Source organism: Nestor notabilis, unplaced genomic scaffold (genome assembly GCF_000696875.1).
Source record: "Nestor notabilis isolate BGI_N333 unplaced genomic scaffold, ASM69687v1 scaffold4348, whole genome shotgun sequence".
NCBI lineage: Eukaryota > Metazoa > Chordata > Aves > Psittaciformes > Psittacidae > Nestor > Nestor notabilis.
The window spans coordinates 46,108-68,267 of NW_009939471.1; the positions used below are offsets into that span (position 1 = coordinate 46,108).

At 35.3% G+C, this 22,160-nt stretch overlaps 1 protein-coding gene across 1 annotated transcript in view; it reads right to left on the reverse strand.

Moving 5' to 3' along the window:
• DNAH11 (dynein, axonemal, heavy chain 11) overlaps positions 1-22,160 on the reverse strand; it is a 92,616-nt gene that overhangs the window by 24,716 nt on the left and 45,740 nt on the right. Inside the window, 1 exon segment of the mRNA XM_010019862.1 lies at positions 6,023-6,186. Within this exon segment, the coding sequence (XP_010018164.1) occupies positions 6,023-6,186 (164 nt within the window).

Genomic DNA, 22,160 nt, shown 5'->3' on the forward strand with positions numbered 1-22,160 from the left:
AATAATTTTTTAAGTCAATCTGACAAATGTTGTGTTCCGAAACAATGATTTGCTGAGTGAAAGAATTAATTATATCAGGTTTGCCTTTTATTCACTGAACACAATGCCTTACTCTAGACATGTCGTTTCCTGACCACTTGCCTTCCGTGAGAAGTTCTAGCCTCTCCCATACAGCAACACTACTACTGCTGAAGTATCAGTAGTACTTCCTACTTTGATGGCTCAGCACCTAAATAAATAGAAAGAGTGCTTATAGTCTGCAGTGTGTGCCACAGCGTGTGGTGTGAGCAGACGCCACAACTTTCTGTTATCTACTTGCACAGTGAGCAGTATGCCAGTCTTCGGCCATCACCTGCCACACAAGAGCACAAGTACACTATTTTATGTACAGCAATGGCTTTGAATGTTCTCTGCCAAAAAAGAAGATTCAAACATTAGCAACAAAACTGTGTTTAAAAGAAGTCAGTAGAACATTTATACAACGGAGCATAGGTAGACACAAACCCTTTTCACAAAATTCTAATTGACGTTTGTTAAGTCAAATCAATCTTCAAAGTGATTGCAATAGTGTAGGTACTAAACACTTAAAATGCAATTTATGAAATGCAGTTCACATCAGAACATGAATAAAAGTATTTTCCATACAACTTTTAACAGTAAGGGACATATATTTCAGCTCTTAACATCCTTGCCTGCTTCTGATATCTCCATAGCCAGAAGACACAGGCTAAATGAAATGGTATGCTGAAAGTGCTTCTGCATTTCACCAAGGATAAGGAAGAAAAGACAGTCACTTATGATATACTACAAGCAAAGTCCTAAAAAGAACCTACTATGCATAGTTCTAGGAAACCCATGACTCTACATAACTCAGCATCAGGTGTGTATCTATCTTCTATAGTACTCCCATGCAAACTACTGGAGATGAGTTTCCCTGGCTTATGCTTGTATAATTACAACATAATTTAGCCATATAGTCATGTCCTTCAGATCATGCAGCCTTTCTCAGTTGGACATGAATTCACCTTCCAGTTCTGCCAATGGATTTAGATTCTGATAGTGTGGTCTCTCCACAGCCTTCAAAATGGGCTACAGCTCTAGGGAACAAAGCAGTAAAGCTTGACACACAGAGAGAAATTTTACTTCATTTTCAATACATGTGCAAAGAGACCAGAGACAAGCCGAGATCTGACACAGGACAACTTTTTCAGTTCACTTTGTCAGTGGAAAAACCCTTGCTATGGAAGTCATACTGTATTTCAGAAGGTCTATGTGACAACACAATATGCTTTAGAGTTCTGGATTTAAGTTCTTTATGGGTTCAATTCACAGAAGCAATAAATTACCAATTTCTGTGATTGTCATCTATGAAAGGCAAGAATTACATAAGGATTCAGTGGCTTTTATTACTGCAGCTGTTCTAGGTTTTTTGTTAATTACAGATCTGGGGAAAATAAATGTTTTGTTATTGCTTTCACATGGTTCAAGGAGTATAAGCAACAATGATAAACACAGAGGTGGGGAAACCCAGTAGAATGGCTTCATTTTTTACCAGTGAAATGTATCTATTTAGAGATTTAGAGGTTAATTCAGGATTCTGAAGAAATGTAGCAGATGTAGGCACTATTTATGGACCATGATAGAAGGCATATATTTTAAAAAAAAAAGGTCTCCAAAGAAGTTACTAAAGACAAGTTCTACTTTGGTGACCTTTCTTCATAATCTTTATTTCTTCATTCCACAAGCAGAGGCAGATAGAATGGACTGAATTAATGTACCATTCTACCCAGGAGAAAACTGAGCCCCTTTCACGTGAGCTCCATCTCCCTGTTATTTAAGAACATACAAAGTAAACTAGAGAAAGATTGTTCTCCACTAGGGTTTTTTTTTTTAATTTTTTTTCCCTGTTGAAATTCTTGTAGATCTTGAAATAAAAGGAATCACAAAACACCTTAAAAATCCCATATACACTTTGAGAACCAACAGATTTTTGGCAAAGGCGAATAATAAAACCAAATAAATTTCTGAAGCCAACATGAGTACTGAACTCTCAGCTATGAGAAGTCTAGGAATAGCGGAACATCTTGTATGATCTGTCAAAATTTGAGTTATCAGCACAAAGATGTGCTTTCCTTTTGCATATGTACTGCCTAAGGAAACATTGCCTGGGTCTTTCAAAGATGGGGTCTCATGAAGACAAAAAAATACTGAATATGGGAACATGGCTTCATGTAATGAAATGCCACAATAGTTCATGCAAAAACTTTTCTTAGCAGATACTTTAATGCAACTCAAAATCAAAAGGAGTACCTTTCAAGGCAGATGTTCTGCAAAATATTCCGTGATCCTAAATGGCAGACAGTAGGGTAGCTTCCTGTAGCCAAATGTTTTGGATCGGCTCAGCAAGAATGAAAAGAAGTGATAAATTTTTGGAAAGGAAAAGAAAGGGAAACAATATTTTTCAGTGTGAAGAAAGAGGGATAAAAACATTCAGTTTCCTGCCTTCTTTCAGTTCCTGCTGCTTAAAATTAAAAGCTTCTGGAACCAACTTGCAAAATCCAACAAGTAATGTAGAGAATGAAGTTGAATAAATCGAGTGGAACAAGTGCAGAATGGAGCTGTTACTAGGCAATCTCAGTAGGCAAATGGTGCAAGTTGGTCAAACTAGTTCAGTGGGAAAAGCACTGCCTTAAAGTTGCACAGCTGGTGAGACATTCAAGGCAAGGAAAGCTTCTCCCTGTGGAGAAACGGAGTGAATTGTCTTGCTGTTTCATGAATAATAGTCATGCCTCATAAGAATGGAAACTTGTTCCTACAAGTTACATTTGCACATAAATCAAATTTCAAGGCATCTTAAAGAATCTTGTAATAACCTAATCTCGCAACTGACGAGACATGACTACCACTTTGTGAATGTGCAAAAGATTTGAGCGGGTCTAACAGCTCATGTGAATGCAAATAGGGTCCTTTTGTACAGTGAATTTATTCCTCTATCTACTTTCCATTGAGTCAAAATGACATTGATCTATTATAGTTAATGCTCATATCCAGTGATCTCCAAAACAACTGTGCAAGGGAGACAGGAGAGGAAACACACAGATAATGTTCAAATATTATAGCCTTTCTGTACCAAACCTATTCAATGGCATCATTCCTCTTAGAGCAGGCAAGGACCAAAAGCCATCACCATATAGAATTGGCACCTGTTTACTTTTAAGCCTTGATTTGTCTGCTTCAGAAAATCTAAGTACATGCATTTTGAATCATTTTTGCATACAATGCTAATAAGTTGCACCAAAATTTTACTTAGTTTTTGTCTTGTGCCTTACAGAAAGCTATGTACTATAACTGATATTTTTGAAAATTATTTTATTTATATTATTATTAAAAATATTAATATATTATTTAATTTTAGAAATTATTTTGTCTTTTCTCCCTCTTCTTAAAGCAAATATTCTAATACTTCTTCATAAAAATAGGATTTTAAAGCCATTTTAAATACAAGGTCTTAGTTTAAAGTGTGTTAAGACCCACTGAACAGGTTTGCAGCTCCAAAATTAAATTTAAAAAAGTCTAAATTTGAACACCTAAACTTGTTAGGCTTCTAAATATATACGAAGGAATTAAACAAGAAGTCTGATTTTCAGGTAACAAATACCTGTAGTTCACCCTACTATCATCCATGAGTTGAGGAAAATATAAATTTACATGTATATTCAAAGTTCTCCAAAGGTGAGAATTACTTTTGCAGGCTTCATTCAGAAACAATACAGAATATGGTGTTACCCAATACTAAAGAGTCCAACACAAGAAATATCTTGGTAAACAAGGAAGGGGAGAGATACTTTTATGAAGCTGCTTCACAGATCAGTAAGTTCTCTAAGATGCAGGCCAGTAAATTTGCTTTGGAAGAAGTAAAAATTGATAAATCTCCCTTGCTATGCTTTCTGTCGATTGATATGATAAAATATATTTTACTAAAAATTAGGATTGTCTGAAACTCAGTGGATTTAATTATTTGTAATTATCCAGTTGTTGTCAGTATGTGGCCATTTTATGACAGTGGTATCTACTGTGTGGGTCAGGTTCAACTGTATATCTTTTCAAACACAGAATTAATGTACTATTGATGAAACCATTACTAGAACCAAATTAAAGTCTGGGCTGATGTATTGGTCTACAGGGTGCTGTCAGACATGAAAGGAGTAATTAGTATTCATTACTTCATACTCTGCAACATTCCAATTATTAATGAACTTCAACTGCTGAACTGCACCATATCTATCACTAATACCTTTCTAGTCTTTCTTTATTAGGAAAAAAAATAAATTCAAAGTGTCTGACTCAACTACTAAAATAAATAACAAAAATTAATCCAATAACAAAAATTAATCCAGAATAAGGAAAACTCTGCTTATTTGTTAATAAAGGAGTATTTCACCAGTGCCCCACAAAGGAGACCTGCCACATCTTCAGTGAGTCACAGGATGCTAGGTCATGTAACACCACTTAAAATATTCACTAGAAGAACCTATATTTTAATTGCTTCTATATTTGTGTTTGTACAGCTCTGTTGTGCTATATGGAAACCTTTGTTAAGTAAATGCAAAACTATCATTGTGACCCTTGTTCTTTTAAACCCAGCTTCTTTTTATTGATTTACAACTGTCTCATGCCTTAAAGAACTGTTACCCTGTGCAACTCTGATCTCTCTTATAGACCCGTATAATTCTAATTTTCAGTAGAGTTTCTTCACTACAGATACTAAGAAGGAAGTTACATGGTCTTACTCTGAAGTATTTCAAATACCACTACAGAAGAATGTAACAAAAAGGAATAATTTCAACATGTCACAGTGCAGGGCAAGAGCGCATCTTCCAGGAGTTTCATGCGTGCAAGAAGATTTGAACTGTTGTATACTGCTTAGATTTACTGTGCAGGCACCAATGCCTGAAATATGGGGGGGGTGTGTAGTGTTGGGTTGTTGCCTGCTGATAAAAGCTTGGATAATCTGTCCAAAACTAAATATAATTTTTATTTAACCTTTCTTTTATATTTTCTCTTTTAACAATCTGAAACTGTGCAAGCACTCTAAACACTCTTTGAATAACATTTGAGATTCATCCAGAAATGCTTCAGGGGTATCTCTGACTTTTTATCAGAATAAACATATTTTTCAACATGCAAAGTCTAACTTGTTGATGTGTTATTTGAAAACAGGAATAAAAGAGAGGAAAAATTCAGGCTTAAAAATAAATTCACATTTGAGCAGAGATAATATCACAGCATTTCAGTTCATCAGATGAAACATTTAATGAGGTTTACTCTCATGCAACTACAAATCAACGTTATTCTTTAGGCTGACTGCTGCATTGAAGACTCAACAATCACATTGGAAGTTTTCAGGAAAAGTGATGGAAAACATCACAGACTGAAATACTCTTACACCGAGTACAAGATCCTTTATTTTTCGTATTATCATCCTGAAAATGTGTATCTAGATGTTTCTTAATTAGATCTTAGGAAATGCTTCTGATGTTTTCTAAATTTGACAACAAATACTGGCTCTTACCTTGAATGCCACACACTGGCTTGAATCTTTCCCTCTGTAAGGTGTGTGTGCTGTGTTCTGCCGACTATACTGTACAGGACAAGTAAGGTCATAGCATCATGCTTTGCACCTTACCTATTGAAAAAGTGATTTGCTCCTCACAAGAAGCACACTTCAGCTTCCACTTTATTTCTTCCTCTGTGCGTGAAAACAGCATTAAAAAAAGTCCCCTTCAAACACCATTTTAAATGGGAAATGATGCTATGGATAAATAAGCAGCAGTGTTGTAATATTTCAAGTCTACAAGTAAGTGCATTCCAACAAACACCAATACCTTACAAAAATTAAGGAACTTGGGGGCAGTAAAACATGAAAGCCAATTCTTCAGCATGCATATACCCTTCCTGTCCTCGACGTACGACTTTAAGGTCAGCTCCATATTTATTCTTTATCCATTTAATTCCCTGTTACTGGGGATCTATCATCAGAGGGCAGCACTCACAGTCTGTTAGGATAGTGGCATTTTCTGCTGACATTCTATCACGGGGCAGCCCCTCGTTACTCCATGCAGCAATCGTAGAATCATCTGTCAATGTAGCAATCAGGTCCAGACCCTCTGTCACAGGAACAAGAACCTTTGAATCAAAATGGAATATAGTCACCCAGCAAGCTTACCAAGTATCAAGACATGACTCAGTGCAAGGCACAGGATAACTGGTCTGATACAAGTTAGCCTTTCTGGGCAGCAAAGTAAGGCAGATCCCTGTGGAGTTTCACATGCAAAAAGATACACTAGAAAATGTGATGGGAAACAGTTTATCATAACAGATTTTTTTTAAAAAAAGTGTTTTCATTTAAGATATTTACTTCATAAAAAATATTTATAGTTTGGCAAAGTTTCAAAACCACCATATATTATCAGTTTCAGTGTATACAGTTACCGATATTGCAAATTCAATGCTCATATATGCTCTTGAGCAGGTATTTCTGGAATCATAAATCAGTATTTATTCACACAAGAATTATAAAACTAGGATTCCCATGGTATCTTATTAATGTAGTTCTGTGATGTGTTAACAAGCTCAAAAGCCAGAGAAAGCAACTGTCTCTGGGGGCAGAGGCATCCTCAGAGCTCTCTTCATGGCACTAAATGTGGCAACACTCTCAGATGAGTGCCTGCTCACCAAGGAGGAGGCTGTGATCTCCATGTACACTAAAGCAGCTGTCAGACAGCCATGCTTGCTGGATACTAACTTGTCACAGGCACTTATGAGGAGATAAAAACATCTGAAATCAGGGCTTTCTGAATGGGTCTGGGTTGGAAGGGAAATACCTAACAACACATAGAGTAAGAAAGAGTGAATACCAAAGATATTTGGAAAAGAAAAATGGCTAGCGGAAGCATGAAAAGATCTACACTGGATGATGCCTGGAATTACTGAAGCAAAGGGTAAACCCCCACCAATTTCTTCATGAAGTTATCCCAGGCTTCCTTACTTGTGATTTCGGCACTGAATTCTAAACCCATAAAATAAAAACACAGCATCATCAGTATTTAGCCTGAGCTACCTTGTACACAGTTCAGAAGTGTTTGAAAACTCTTCCATCAAAATTTTGCTCTTCCCAGCACAGTCCTACGTGCTGGCTTGTACACTGGAGATTCTTTTAAAAATGCACACTGAAACAAAAAAACCTCCAAAGCAAAACAATAAAAAGCATGCAAATTTGGTGGTTATTTATAAAGAAAATCATTACATATATTTAAATTGAGCCAAATTTGCACAATTGTTAGCAATAATAAGAATGGCACCATACATCTAGTGCTGTTTCTGTGGCACAAAGTTATAGTTACCGTATTATTACAAAATGCATACCACCTTAAAATTGCCTAACCCCTGATTTTAATCACAGTGCCCAAAATAAACCTAACTTTTTATAACTCCTCTCCACAAGCAAGCAATGTCCTTATCTCCCATGTGTAACACATTTATCTAAATACACCAGAAGACTGAAAATATGATTTATCTCTGGACTGTAAGGCAAGCAATACAATCATTTCCATCAGCTGAAATATTTCCTTTTGGAAAACACTAGCATTGGAGTATTATCAAGGTTTCTAATACATTTTTCACACAGTACAAGAAAAATATTTTAATACATAGCTACATCTATTGTCACTATATCTGCACAAAGCTGGTACTTCGTGACATAGAACTACTTGTTCCTTCTAAAGAGGACTATTAATAAATATCTATTTTTAACACCACTATGCAAATGCATTTCTCTCTTCTTTTCCACTCTTCCTCACTATATATGTACTGGAAAACAATCAAAACTTAAACGAGGTATTTTTTATCACTGCTGTTCAGTGAAAGCGTTTGAAAAGTAAAAAGTTACAGTATAGATTAGTTCTTATTTATAAAAATGTTCAGTCCATTTCAGAGGATTCTTAAAAGGGTTAAGAATGACATTTATTGCCAGGGTCTGATTATTAAACATATATATATATATATACTGGTGTAATTTTTTCTACCCATCAGCATTAGGCTTCAAGGTAGAAGGAGGTTTTTGAGAAAGAACTTCATCTGCAAACAAAATTTTGGTGGAAAAGAACAAGGAGATACTCCAGGCATAACAAAGCTTTGCAGAAATTAGTGACTGTTAAACTCTCACACAAAGTAAACATCTACAGAAAGACACCCCTGCAGTGCTGAGTGCTGACCTTGAAAAGCTTAGATTTGGCTTTAATGGTATTTCCAGTGTCCCCAGCAACTCAGCTCACCTGCTGTGCCTTAACCTGGTGAATTAAAATGGGGTAAGAGTAGAATAAACTACATTAGTTGTGATATAATGTTGTGATTTGTGGCATATGAGAAATAAGAAACAATTAGGAAAAGGTGAGGAGCATTTGCAGCAGTAAGGAGGAAAGAAGCAGTCCAGAGCTTCACAAAGAAGAACAGAGAAAGCTTTGCAGACGCTACTCTAAGGGTTGGAGCCTCTGTGAATTTATTGAGTACTGTCACAATTACCTTCATGTACAGAGAAATGGGGATTATCGTAAGTACATCTGCTTCCTAGAGCTGAAAGGCTAAGTAGAATAGGTGTCTCTATACAGCTTTCACTATTTATAGCATCTGCTGTTACACAGGTGTTACAAAGGACAGAATTTGGCACTGAGAATTAGAAAAGGAAGGGATTTTCTTTTGCCAAAGAGAACTTAACCTCTGTCTCCCATTCCCCTCAAAATGTACCTGTATGTATGTGTGTGTACATGCATATACATATATTTACATATGTACTGGAAAACAAATACCTCCTAAAAGCCACTTTAAAATACTGTTTTGTACTTCAAATTTTTGAAGGCAGCAATTTTAGCAAACCAGATCCTTCACAGGAGACTCTCATCTTGTACAGTAAATTTTACCTTTTGTGACTTTAGAAAAGGAATCCAGAAATGTTCTTTCAGGTCCTGGCAATACTGTTTTGTGAAGGATCCAAAGATACAAATGCTGCTGTTAATAAGCTGTCACCACATAAAGTCTTGCTTTGTGCTTTGAGGGTTTTCAACAGACTGGCTCCAATGTATGTTTTCAGACTTCAAAGAAAATTAGAAAATGTTATCTCCTGAACAACTTGGAAATGACAGCATGTTTGATCTCCACATTAAAAAACAGAGTACAAAAGGAAAGGTACTGTCAGCAAGAGATACCCTTCCTAAGACTGCAAGGCTGGAAACAATCCATACTTTCTGGTATGGTGATTTCATACCTTGGAAGTTGAAAAAATAGGATGGGGTTCTTCACCAAACATTCTACGTCCATCCCTTGTTTGATTTTTACAGTAATTGGTGCTTTTGTCTCAACCAGATACAGTGTGGCAGACATATGGCAATACTGGCAGCATCTGGCATACTACTGCCAGGTGCAGTATGACACTACTGCCTTCTGTAAAGTGCAATAATTTCCAGCAAGATTCAGAAAAGGCAAGGAAACAAGACTTAAAAGGGAAAAAAAAAAAAAAAAAGGAAGGGATAAAAAGCTGTTTCAGTCTCAACAAAGATATGACGATTTCTTTTTTGTCATGCTTTTTTTCCAAGGGAAAATGCAAGGCAGAAGAATTGCAAGTTTTTTTAACTCGTCTGGCTTGTTCTACCTACTAGCTACAGAAGTTTTACTGCATTAAAAGCTGTAATAATTTGGAATTTTGACAGGAGGAAAGAAAAGGGTGGTCAAACACACAGGCTGCACAGAAAATTTCCAACCTGGGTGATATTCAAAACCTGACTGAACATGATCCTGGGCAATCTGGTCTAACCAACCCGGTCTGAGCAGTGGTGGTAGACTAGATGATCTCAGAAGCTTCATTCCAGGCTCAATGATTATGTCAAAGTTTAACTCTAGAAACTGTTTTCTTCATTTATTATTTTTCCCCACAGAGAGCCCTGATTTCTGGAATCCCCTGTGCACTTGGCAGAATTCATCTTAACCACACTTGCCCTAGGATATTTTGAATGACTAGTCAGGAACAGTCCCAGATATTGATGATTTCTTATTAGTAGCTATATAGAAAGCTGCTATTTTATACCAGTTATGTTTTAAAGACAGTCTATTTAAAATGTTGAAACGGTGACTAAAGAATTTCAGGGAAATGAAAGTATCTTCTTTAAAGAAAGTTAATATTTAAAATATGGATCAAATCATCATCTTTGTTTCAATCAGAATTTATGACATGGTATAAAAACCAAGCTAACAGTATTTGGCACATATTGCTTTGATTGTTCTGTGTATACAATTCCTAGCAAAGGAATGAATATATGCTGAATGTATACTCAAATAGTTTCGGCATGGAAAGGAAGGCAAAAATTGATCATCAGTTACTCATCAAACTGATGAAATTCTTGGTGTAAAATTGGAATAGGCTGCCAGAACCCTTCTTCCTTGTTTGTACTGTTTGAAATACTCAGGATAAAATAAAGTTATTTCACCGTTTATTCATTTGATCAGAGAAACCTCAGGAAATCATTCTCCAGTGAGCAAAGGGACTGAAGCTAAAAAAGAGCCAGTATGAAAGAAGGCAGGCATACTGCTGAACAACTTGTAATCATTGTCCTTTAACCACTGCCCATACAGACATTTATTTTTCCTAGCAATGACAGTAATCAAAACATATTTTTCCAGTCCTTTACATGATGTAATCATAATCAATGAAAATCACTGAATAGAATGTATCCTCCATACTTCAAACAATTACACCTATAATGCTTGCATTTTACTGGTGCTAGCTGCTTGAGAGCTTAAAAGAATACTCTCAAATGAGCTCATTTTTGAAAGCCTCAAAAATGTATAAAATCAATCTCAACAACTCAGTCATTATAAACGTAAATTTCTATGTGTACAAAACCAAAATAACAAAATAATTGTTAAATTTTATTTTCATGAAGTATTTTCCATCTATATTTTTCAGAAAAATCAGAAATATTTACTGTAATATTTAAACATCCTATCCTGTAAAGACAGACACAGATAGCAGAAGACTCAAACTCTTCTATTATAAAACAGGAATATAAAATAACTGCTAAGAAAATTGAAGTATCTTTGATGAAAGTACCATGCTTTAAAAAGTTAACATTTCAATGTTTCACAGTGTAAATGCAAGACTTAGTGTGTGAAGGCCTCCTGAACCCCAGTTACATTCATAAGAGATGCTCAACAAATGACAAGTAAAGGACTATTCCTGTTGAAAGCTCTAACAGCAATCTTTGTAATGTATCAGTTTTGTTTTGAGTATTTGAGACATCCATTTTTGCCACAGAAGTCATTGTATTTTTCTTTAAACCATTAACTGAAGGCAACAAGACAATAAATCCATTTATTTAAAAAAGGGCTTTTTGATTTATCCATTCTCTCCTCTTGTTGCCACTGACTGGTAAGTCATAAACCATAAAGAGCACCCACCTCATTCTCCAAAATAGCTTTGAAATTTGAAGATTTACTAAACGTAGAATGATTGTCTATTTAAATCTTCAGTAATTTTACCATACCACCCAAGCACCATAAATCACTAGTGACATTGGCTAACAAGGGTTTAAGAGTTGGAACATGCAGTGTAATAAATTTCCAGACAGTTAAAAATCACTATAATTTTATTCTAATGCATTATAGATTGCCTGTAATGTCATCCTGGCTGGGGTGACCCATTTCTAATTTTGAACAGCTGTTCAGCTCGGGAGTTAGTTAATGATTAAATATAAATTGCCTGATTTATTAGTCTGAATGGTTGAGCTTCCAGGTCAATGCTATATAGACAAAATCATCAGTCTTGATGCTTTTCAGAAGTTAACTGTCTCCTATTCTAGTCAAAAAGAATTTTTTCTCAGAGGAAAAGACTTGATGTTCTCAATTAATCCTTTTAAATATTTTCCCTCTTAACTTACACAATAAGATCACTAATAAAACCTCAAGTCTTGGAGAAAAGCTTCTTTGAACTATGTATAAACCTTCAAATCCAAGACTTGGAGACTACCTATGGAAAGCCGCTGGCTTCCCCAGAGCTTCCAAAGGCTTTGTAAGTTTGCAGGGTCACATCAACAGTGACCATCCTGGGTGTCTTGGGGGAAATAAAAGTTTTCATATACAGATGGAAATGCTGACTCCACTGTTTTTCTACCAAAGGAAAGATTACTTACATATTTTACACTTCTGGGCATATTAATTTCAGAATCAAGTATAAAAAGAGGTCTCTTTTAACTACACCTCTGTTTTTTATATACTCTTACAATATTTTTTCCCAAACTGATTAAACCTTGATTGCTAGTCTCTGCTGAGAGATTTTCAGAAACAAAAGTATTCACACTCTGATCCTAGAAAGCAAGGTCACAGGGGATTTATGAAAACCAACTTAAAATATTTATTCAGACTACCTTGGGAACTCACAAAGTAGTTTTAATATTCTTTGTACTTTTTATTTCCTGTTATTTACACTTATTTGTCAAGAAGGAATGGTTAGGATTCTGGATGAGGAATTGGGGCAGCACAATTTCAGTAAAGACCTAGAAGACTGCACAGCAACGCTGTGGCTGACTTGAATGTTTACTCACCGTTAAATAGGCATGTGTTAGCTTTAATGTTTGTCTGCAAATAAAGCTAATAACCACACTGAAATATATATAATTTTAACACAAATACATTTCATCCTTATTTACAATTAATAGTTTCTGCAAAAGGAAAAATACAAAAGCAAGCAGTAAATATGTCGTTGTTGCCTTCTGCTTATTTGCAATCTAAAGTGCAACGTGGGCAGATGCAGGGCAACTCCATCCTGACCTAGAGGATTATTCAGTCTTTCTGCTCATTAACTAGAGGCTGCCCAGGCTGTCACAATGTGTTTACAGTTGTATATAAATGTGGTGACTTAGTTACCGAGACTTCTCTCTAGCAATCATGTCAACATCAGCTCAGAAATACGTGATTTTTAGGAAATGCAATTGTGGTGCAGTAGATTTTACTTCTTAGGATTTTATTATAGGTTTATTTGTCATTTGGTTTGGATTTTTTTGTTGTGGGTTTTTTTTTTCTTTTTTTTCTTTTTATTTTTTTCTTGTTGTTTGTGCCACCTTCCAGCCTTTTTCCCCACACACAATCCTCAAAAAATTAAGTTTAACCTCATGGTCAACAAAACATTTAAAATATTTTAAAACTCACACAAGGATGAAGATTCAGGCAAATTCTTCTCATGTCAAGTCCCCTGATCAACTTGTTGGCCAGACCAATAGTTTTGTTGGTTTAGTTCACATCATCTTGACATCAGACTTTCTCAGGTAAAGCTGTGAGTTTATGCAGATTGATACCCAGAATCTATTCAGAAAAGGGATCAGTAAATATTATGCCTTAAGATTTGTTGGGTTTTTGGTGTTTTGGTTTTTGGGGGGGGTGATTTTTTTTTTGTTGGTTTGGTTTAGTTTTTCTTTGGGGGGGGAGGACAAGGGGGTTTGTTAGGTTTGGGGTTTGTTTTTTTTTATTTTTAATTTAAATAATATTTTAAATAATTTTAATGACAATAGCTGCATAATTGTAGACGGTACCTTTAAGTCTGAAGGATATAAACTTTAGAGGAAAGGTTTTGTTGTACGATATTGTTGTTCTTTCTACAGCTTCTGACACAACATAGCTACTTTAACTAACAACAATTTAGAACAAAATCATCATTAGAATCTCATAAGAAATATCCATTTAAATGGTGGAGATCATGCGCTTGGAGATAATAATTGGAGGAGAAATGTTTCTGCTTAATGACAGTGGTCTGTATTGCAATGGTCAGATCTGCATGTCCCAGACAAAAATGTGAGTTTCTTGTACTAAGTTCACTAACAAACATCCTAGAACACAGTAACTATGTCCTGTGCATTCTGGAGCATTTAAAAGCGTAATGGAGAAAGAAAAAAAGCAAGAACAGAATTGTTATTTTCATTTTGTATGTCAGTCTGGTGGCATAAGAAGGTCCAGCAATTTACTCTTGGGCGACAAAATGGTTTCACTAATGGCAGAAAACAAGCAGATCTCCCACATGATGATCCACACCTTCACCAAAGATCTTGAACCACACTTTTACACACTCTGCTGAAAAGGCAGCAACATGACCTCTCTCTTCTTTCAGGGATTTAATACCGAAAATGTACCTCAACTCAGTAGCAACCACTGCTCACTCCCACTGAGCTCCTGCAAATTTCCTCAGACTGCTAAGGCCCTTTATTTTCTCCAGCCTCTATCATTCCCGCCATATGAGTGGTAATTCACTGAGCCGCGGCATTTTCTCCAGATTCTCTTAACTGAGCAGTTAGGATGACACGGGATTTTCAGATAAAATAATTTAAAATTGTTTCTGTTAATGCCTACTTCTCTAAAACAGTTAAAAGATGCTCAGATGAGGAACTATCTTGTTATCATTGTTGAAGACAGAACACTCCATTTTTCTGAAAAAGTCTAAGAAATACAGTAATAGTCAAGAATAGTTATTCAAGAATAATTAGTCAATGAAACAAGGAGTGAGGAGGAATCACAAGTTTCTTCTGCTTGCAAAAATAAAAACTCTGACCTATTACATTTGTTCACCAAAAAGAATCAAAAAGACGAAAGCCACCCACAGTGTGTTTATGTCAGTTTTCCCTTTTATAAGGAAGGTAAACACATTTTTTCCTACTTTATCAGAAAAAAAGAGAAGCCTCTCCAGCTCAGCAAACTAAGAAAAAATGAATAAAAAGTTGTTTAAAAGATCAGATAATTGAGTAATAAAATCTAAGAGATTAACATCTTGAAAAGTACTGTTTTTACAAATAATCAGGTGAGGCAAAAGCTGAATAAAAGAACAGGGCTTGAAAGACCATTTTGAAAAAAATATAAGACAAGGCAAGGCAACAGAGACTGCAGCAGGCAAGTTGCTTGAAACGGATTCATTTCCCTAAAGTGACTACAGACCTAACAACAGTGAGTATCACTTTAGAACAAAATTCTCCTATTTCAGGTTTAATGGAAAAAATGCAACAGGAGCAAGGAATGCGTACCTCCACTGAAGCTTGGTGGTTTTGTGGGATCAAAGATATAGACGTCATCTGCCAAGTTTGGTTCTTGAATTGGTGGTGTGCAATCAAGAAATTAAAATGTAATATATAAATTAAAAACAATAAATGAATTGGCAAAGGGGGGAAAGATGAAATCTTGGAGCTTAATAAAGAAGGTTGGCTTGATTTCTTAAGGATAATGAGGCAGCCAATCCACTTTTTAATGGTGATGGATCATAAATTGAGAGACTAATGAGGACTTCTGCTCAATAAAGACATCTGACAGAGATGGGCTATAAGTAATATTTCTTCAGTCTAGCATGCAAGGTGTAAGAAGAATGAACACAAACAGTTCTCTACTCTCTCTCTCTTTTATTTATTTATTTATTTTTAAGAGACACATTTCTAGGCGCCTCAATTTGCCTGCGTGATAACACAGATCTGACCATAGTTCAGGTACACTCACCCACCAAAGTCTCAAGTACTAAAGATGGCAAGAACATTTTTCTACATTCTGATTGTAAGGAATGTCCCAACACCTCTGTGGAGGTTTTTTTTTAATACATAGTAGTTTCCTTTATCAGACCACTTCCTATCTCATGACTTTCGAATAAGAAAGTTGTCACTACAAACCATGCTGTTCCTTTTTGTCAGTCTTTCAAAGATGTAACATAAAGTATAAGCTTAGCAACAGGCAGGGTTACATATCGCATTTTATACCCCAGTAGTCTATGGGACAAATCACATGTTTCTCAAACACTTGCTATTGATAAAGTTATTACCAGGGAACTATGCTCCACAAATCACAGCAAAGAGCCATTACTCTCCACAGAAGCCCATTGGACTGTGCCCTTCTATAATCCTTTTCAGGTACAGAATGTGTTTTCACTGTATTTAAGTGCTATTATATGTTAATAATAATGATTGCAATAATAAATAATATAAATTGCACCATATCTACCAAACTTTTTGGCAACTTTTTAGCCTTAACACTAATAAGCATACTACCTTTCCTTCTCTTTTTTTTTCTTTTTTTTTTCTTTTTTAAATTATAGGAATAATTACTGTAATACATACTTGTGAATATTTTTAGCAGGTAACTGTCGTCTATTGAATGACAGAAATTTGACTTAATTTCACTCAAAATGTCATTTTTCAAACAGATTAGTGCAGAGGGAACTGCAACTTTGTCTGTGGTACAGAATTCTTCCTACAAGGAGTTAAGCATAGCTGAGAGAAAAACTGCTACTAACCACTTCCAGAAAAATTCATGAGGAAATGAAAGGGAAAGCAAATAAATATGAAAAGACAGGACTAGTTTCAAAGTTGGAGGCTTACTGAACTGCAAGATCACCTAAAATGGGAAAAGATTCCTAGAGATACTGTAAGACAAGGAACAGGGATTCATTAGTGAACTTCTCTGAGGAACACATTAAAAAAATAAAAGATTCCAGGAGTGTCAGAGCTAACTGCTGTATATTAAAAATATTTTTTAAAAAATAACTAAAAGGCTATTTTTGTCAAAAAAGCAAGTATTTTCACATAATAAACATACTTCAGTATAGACGTGTGAAATAAAACCCTACTGTTCTTCAGTAAATCTGTCTTTCAGTGTAGATACAAGCTTCACTAGGGCAGATGCACTTCGATCTGAACAGGCAACTCCAAGGTCACAAACCTAAGACTGTGTCATATGGAGAAAAAATACATGCTGTAGCTGCTGATGTGACTTTTGGGGTGGGGAGCCAAGAGGCCAGAGAGGAAGAGAGATGGTAAAAGGTATCTTTGTTTACCCATTAAATCTGCATCTCCTTCAGAACAAGAAAAAAATAGATACTACAGTAGAATGAAGAAAAACATGAAATTACTGAAATAATGAAATTCTAGGAAACCGTAACTCACAGATTTCTAAGAGTTTCAGTAAAAGTGAATTTTGCTCATTCTCTTAAATTGTTAACTCAAGGGAAAACAGTGAGAATAACCCCCATATTATAGATTTGTTCAGCCTTTGTTTATTATTTGATTACTTAAGTTGTGAGATTTCAGATCTAAATATTACCAACAAAAAAAAGTCTTAACCTAAGTCAAAGCCTTCTAATATAATGCCATATATTTCAAACCATTTGAAGCTTTCTTTGCTAAGTAGTGGTAATTAGCGTGCAGCAGAGAAACTCCTTCCACCCACCATCTCCCAAGATACCATGACATGTCTTTGTTTCAAGAGCGTTTTGTGTTGCAGGTGTCCTTTAAATGAACTCTTAATAAACAACAAATAATTCCTCTCAAAAGTTCAAGAGACACTTGGTGTCAAATGTGGTCTTCAATTCAATCATTGACTCAAAGACTTTTGTCAGTAAAAGAAGTTTCCACTTCTATGTGCATGTGTGCACACATGGGTGTATGTCTTTGGAGGTCTTTCAAAAGATCAAGGAGATCTGATGTAATTTTGTGATAAACATACTTAAGTATGAGCTTCCAAAGCCCTTTCTGGCAGTTACGCCTATATTCCAATAGGTCATTACTCATATAAATGCTTGTCTCACACTCCTTGTAAAAATCACATCCACTTACTTATATCAGTTATCATTTCAGTTTACTAATCTATTGGTTATAACATGCCTAGATGCCTTCAAGGAAATCCAGTAATTTCTGATTAACAGATTCATGTGTTACCACCCAAACTCTGGAATGTTTTTCACTAGGTATGTGCGGAAAATAGTGATGATCCCCCATGAAAACATATCTTTAATACTTACCCCAGGGCGTAATAAAATCAATAAAAATAAAACAACAAAATAAAATAAATAAAATTAAGTGGGTTTAATTAATTAGAGAAGAATGCTTATTAATCAAGCGCACTTACAAGAAGCTTTTTCCTGATGACTTCTAGGTTTTCTGTAGCTGCTGCTAATCCAGCATTTACTTGGGCCAATGCAAAACATTTAGCTCTAGCTTACAATACACCTTGAAAAAGACATACAACGTAAGTACATCAGGCAAGAAGCTGGTCTCACATTCATTATAAAAAATAAAAATGATGAAAGATAACACTCAGATAACACTAGTGGCTTTAGAGCCATCTTTCTACACAATAGTGAATCACATGAAGATTTCTTTCATTACTGACGTAAACACTACAGGAGATTTGTTCATAGCCTTTATAAGGATATCTTAAGCAGAACTGAATGCATCCTTAGTGGGTCTACTCTCCAACTAAAATTAATTTATATATATTACTTTCATAGCTTTAGAATAAATGTGGAAATCAGACAGGAATGAAGCTTGATTAGATTTCAACTAAAATTTGTTAGGTTTTTACTATTTTGTAATTAAATTATAACAAGCTACAATACCAGGATGAATGGAGGAATCCTGTTGCCAGGTGCTCAAGGCGAATCACAAGTGATAATATCCGTTTTACACTCCAGACAGCCATACTCAGGTGGATGTTTTCAAGTAAAATGTGTACATCTAGAGAATATTTCCCAAATGTTGCATCATAATGACAATTGAAAAATCCTTGACAGCCGCATTATTTTTATCACTTTCTACTAAAAATAAATTCATACATACATACTGTTAAGCACTGAATGTTTCCCACTTTATCTGTGGTTGCTGATACCTTCTTCCCAGAACACTAACTTGAACTTGCCAAAATAACAAAAAACTTCAAAATCAGAAATTCCTCTTAACAGGGCTAGTCAACAGAGAACTGGGATAGATCCATCTACCCATCCATCCATCCATCTATCTATCATCTCTCTCTCTCTCTCTCTCTATCTATCTATCTATCTATCTATCTTTCTACCTACCTACCTACCTACCTACCTATCTATCTATCTATCTTCCTTCATCACTGAACTTTCCTATATTGACACCCAGGCACAGAGACCAGCTGCTGCAAAGGATTTTGTATGAACATAATTTGGGTTAAAATCTGGATCCTTCAAGTAGTGTTTCTTGACTTTCAGGCAATTCAGAGGAATATGCTCCTTACCACAGTTGATTAAAGTTTGTAAGAAGTCATCAACCTGCAAGAAGACAAGTTGTAATGCATCAACCCTTTTCCATTTCCAAGAATCAGAAGCTAACACCTGCTTTCATCACAAAAGTAAAATTGGAATGCTTCAATAGTGTATTGGTTTAGAAATATTATGCAGTACAAAGCAAAAATATTTATCCCAAAAGCCTTAAGCATCCACCTTCACAAACACATTTTGAGATTTTATTATTTGCTTGAGGAATTTGGCATCACGAAATAAATATTAGGAAATGTTCTCCCTTTAACTTTTCTTCTATTTTTGCAATTAATATATCCCAGTGGCACACAGAAAAGAACAATGCAGGGTCATATCTTATCCCCCTAAACTCAAGCTGAAAGAAAACAAAGTTGCATTGTAGTTTCTTTTTCTCTGGCTCTAATTTCTATCTATACTTTTGCTCTCCTATCTGAGATATTCGGTGATTATCCATTGATCTTTACCTTTCCCATAAAGACTTCTGTGGCTTTCCAGCTTCCAGCTTTGGTCTTTGGGTACTTCCCTTTTATATAACAGTAAAACTGTTATTGCAGCAGTAACATCAATTACAGCCATTGGTGGGTTGGGAAAAGCTTTCACTTCCGTAAGATTAACCTGAAAAAAGATCAAAGGAACAGGTACAGGGCTGTGCAACAACAGTGGATTTGTTCCATATTTTTTCTGATTAGCAGTATACAACTCTCAGCTCTTCAAAGACTATTACTAACCATTTTATGTGGTGAAAATTCTAATGATCACAGCCTTACCCTTGCTCTGCAATCCTAACTGCAACTTCATCATGTAGGGTTAATTCCTCAGTTCCATGTCTGAAACTGTAGGCCTCAACAAGGGAGAAAACAGGAGAAAGGGAAATATCCTATATGAAAACATTGTACTTAATTTCAGGTTTGGAAATTAAAGAGATACCAATCTAAGCAGATTTGTCACAACATTCAGTTTGGCTTAACAGTGGCTTAGATCAGTGACTTCATATCAGCTAGCATCACCTTTAAGTGAAATCTGAGTGCCTCCACAACTTTATGCAATGATTTAATTATCTGCTTAAAAGCTATTATGATTTCATTGGTGCAAATCTGTCAGGTAGAGTAACCCTGGAGGGTGTTCTGTATCATCTGCAATTGCATATTTGAAAGATTATCATACACATGTTTAAGGATACATTGCTTGGGGCTGGAGTTAGTTATATTTGGTTCATCTTGATCCTTGTACCTCGTGCTCATCTTGCAGGCTCATTTTCTGTCAGGTCTTGCTTAAACAAAGTTTAATTACAGAGAAAAAGGATATTGCAGTTATCAAGATGTTAATACTTGGCTCAAGCACTACACATTGGGAGTAAAAAGCCTCTGTAGAAATTTAAGGTCCTTACAAAATGTCTTTCTACAATTGTTGGGGGCACTTTCCATGCTTACATTTATTACATGGGACACAGACAGACAATGCTTGTGGAAATAACAAATATTAAAAATCAATATGCATTACACTACAAATGGCAAGTTACTAATAAAGTTAAATATTTCCTCATCTATTGTGAGGTAGCTTTTAGGATGAAATTCCCAATATTTATTGGTTTGCATCTTAGTCACAATATATTTTTAAAATTAAACACTGCATATACATGGCTCTGGTTTCTATTTTCTCTAATATTGTTTGAGACCAATGTTATCGAAATTAGTTTAAAGCAAATACTTTAGAACCAAACAGCTCTTTCTTTAGAACCAAATGCTCCTTCTATTAAAGTTTTTAAGGCCGTAACCAGGTAAACAAGTATTACATTTACAATACATAGTGCTTTTAACATGACATAGTATTTTCCATTAAAACAAACAGTTGAAGTCACACAAGTTGCATTATAATTCTGTGTTTCTTTATTTTTGTGCTTAATTATTCTTTACTTACTGATGCCCAAAGAAATAATGGGACAAGATTTTTTTTTTTTAAGGGAGGAAAAATTAAACAGAGCAGATGAGCCTTAAGACAGTATTTCTCAAATCTACTTCCCCTCACAATGAGATGGAGGAGGTTTTTATCCCTGTTTCCGTAAGTTCAGTACCCTTCGCCCATATACATACACCATGCTCTGCATGTTTTCTTCCTTTGAAGGGTGGGTCCCATTTTGAAAGGCAATGGCATATGCATCTCCATCTGTAAACCACTCTGGCTGGCATCATTCAGAGCACACAGATGGCAGTAAAATGACAGCAGTGTAACTGCCCACTATAAAACCTTTAGAGCATCACATTCATAGTCAGACCCTTGTTGGCTACCATATAGATATGTAGTTCTGCCACATTTATAGGGCATCCAGACTGACTTTACTTTTCCTGATGAGTTTCATCTAAAGTGACTTCCACTCTTTGCCATTTCTTAAGTAATGCTTCACTCTAAGGCACTACCTCCAAAGTATTTACTGGCTTAAAGTTGTAACACTCAAAAAAAAAAAAACCCAAAACCCCCCTTATAAACTCCGATTTGAAATCTATACAATAGGAAACCAAGTTAACTTTTTAAAGGGTGACAAATTTTAATCACTTATGAAGAATAATCACAAATTACTTAGCTGGAAGATGTATTCTCATTTACCAATTTTGTTTTATAACAAAAATTATAGAAGATTAATATTTAGAAACTATAATCACCTTTATGAAAGTTTTAGATTAATGGTAGCACAAAATGACACTTTCATTTCTGATGAAAACATTTCAGAAGTGCAATAAAGCAATGAACAAGGGAATACAGTAATCATTAATGTCATGTGCTGAACTTCATCCCTGAAACAAAGTGGCCCAAAGATGTGATTATCCCATGATAATCACTCTGTATGTTTCACCTAGTTGCTTAATGAAGTAATTAGAATTGTGTTAAGGGTGTATTTTGATCATCCAAATCCATCAGAATCATATAGAACAAATACAGGAAAAGCACCACTGAAAAGTGGTTGGTAGAACATTGAGCTGATGGATTCAATTTGTGCAAGTTTAATTAATTGCACTATTTGGACTTTAAACTTCATAGCAAT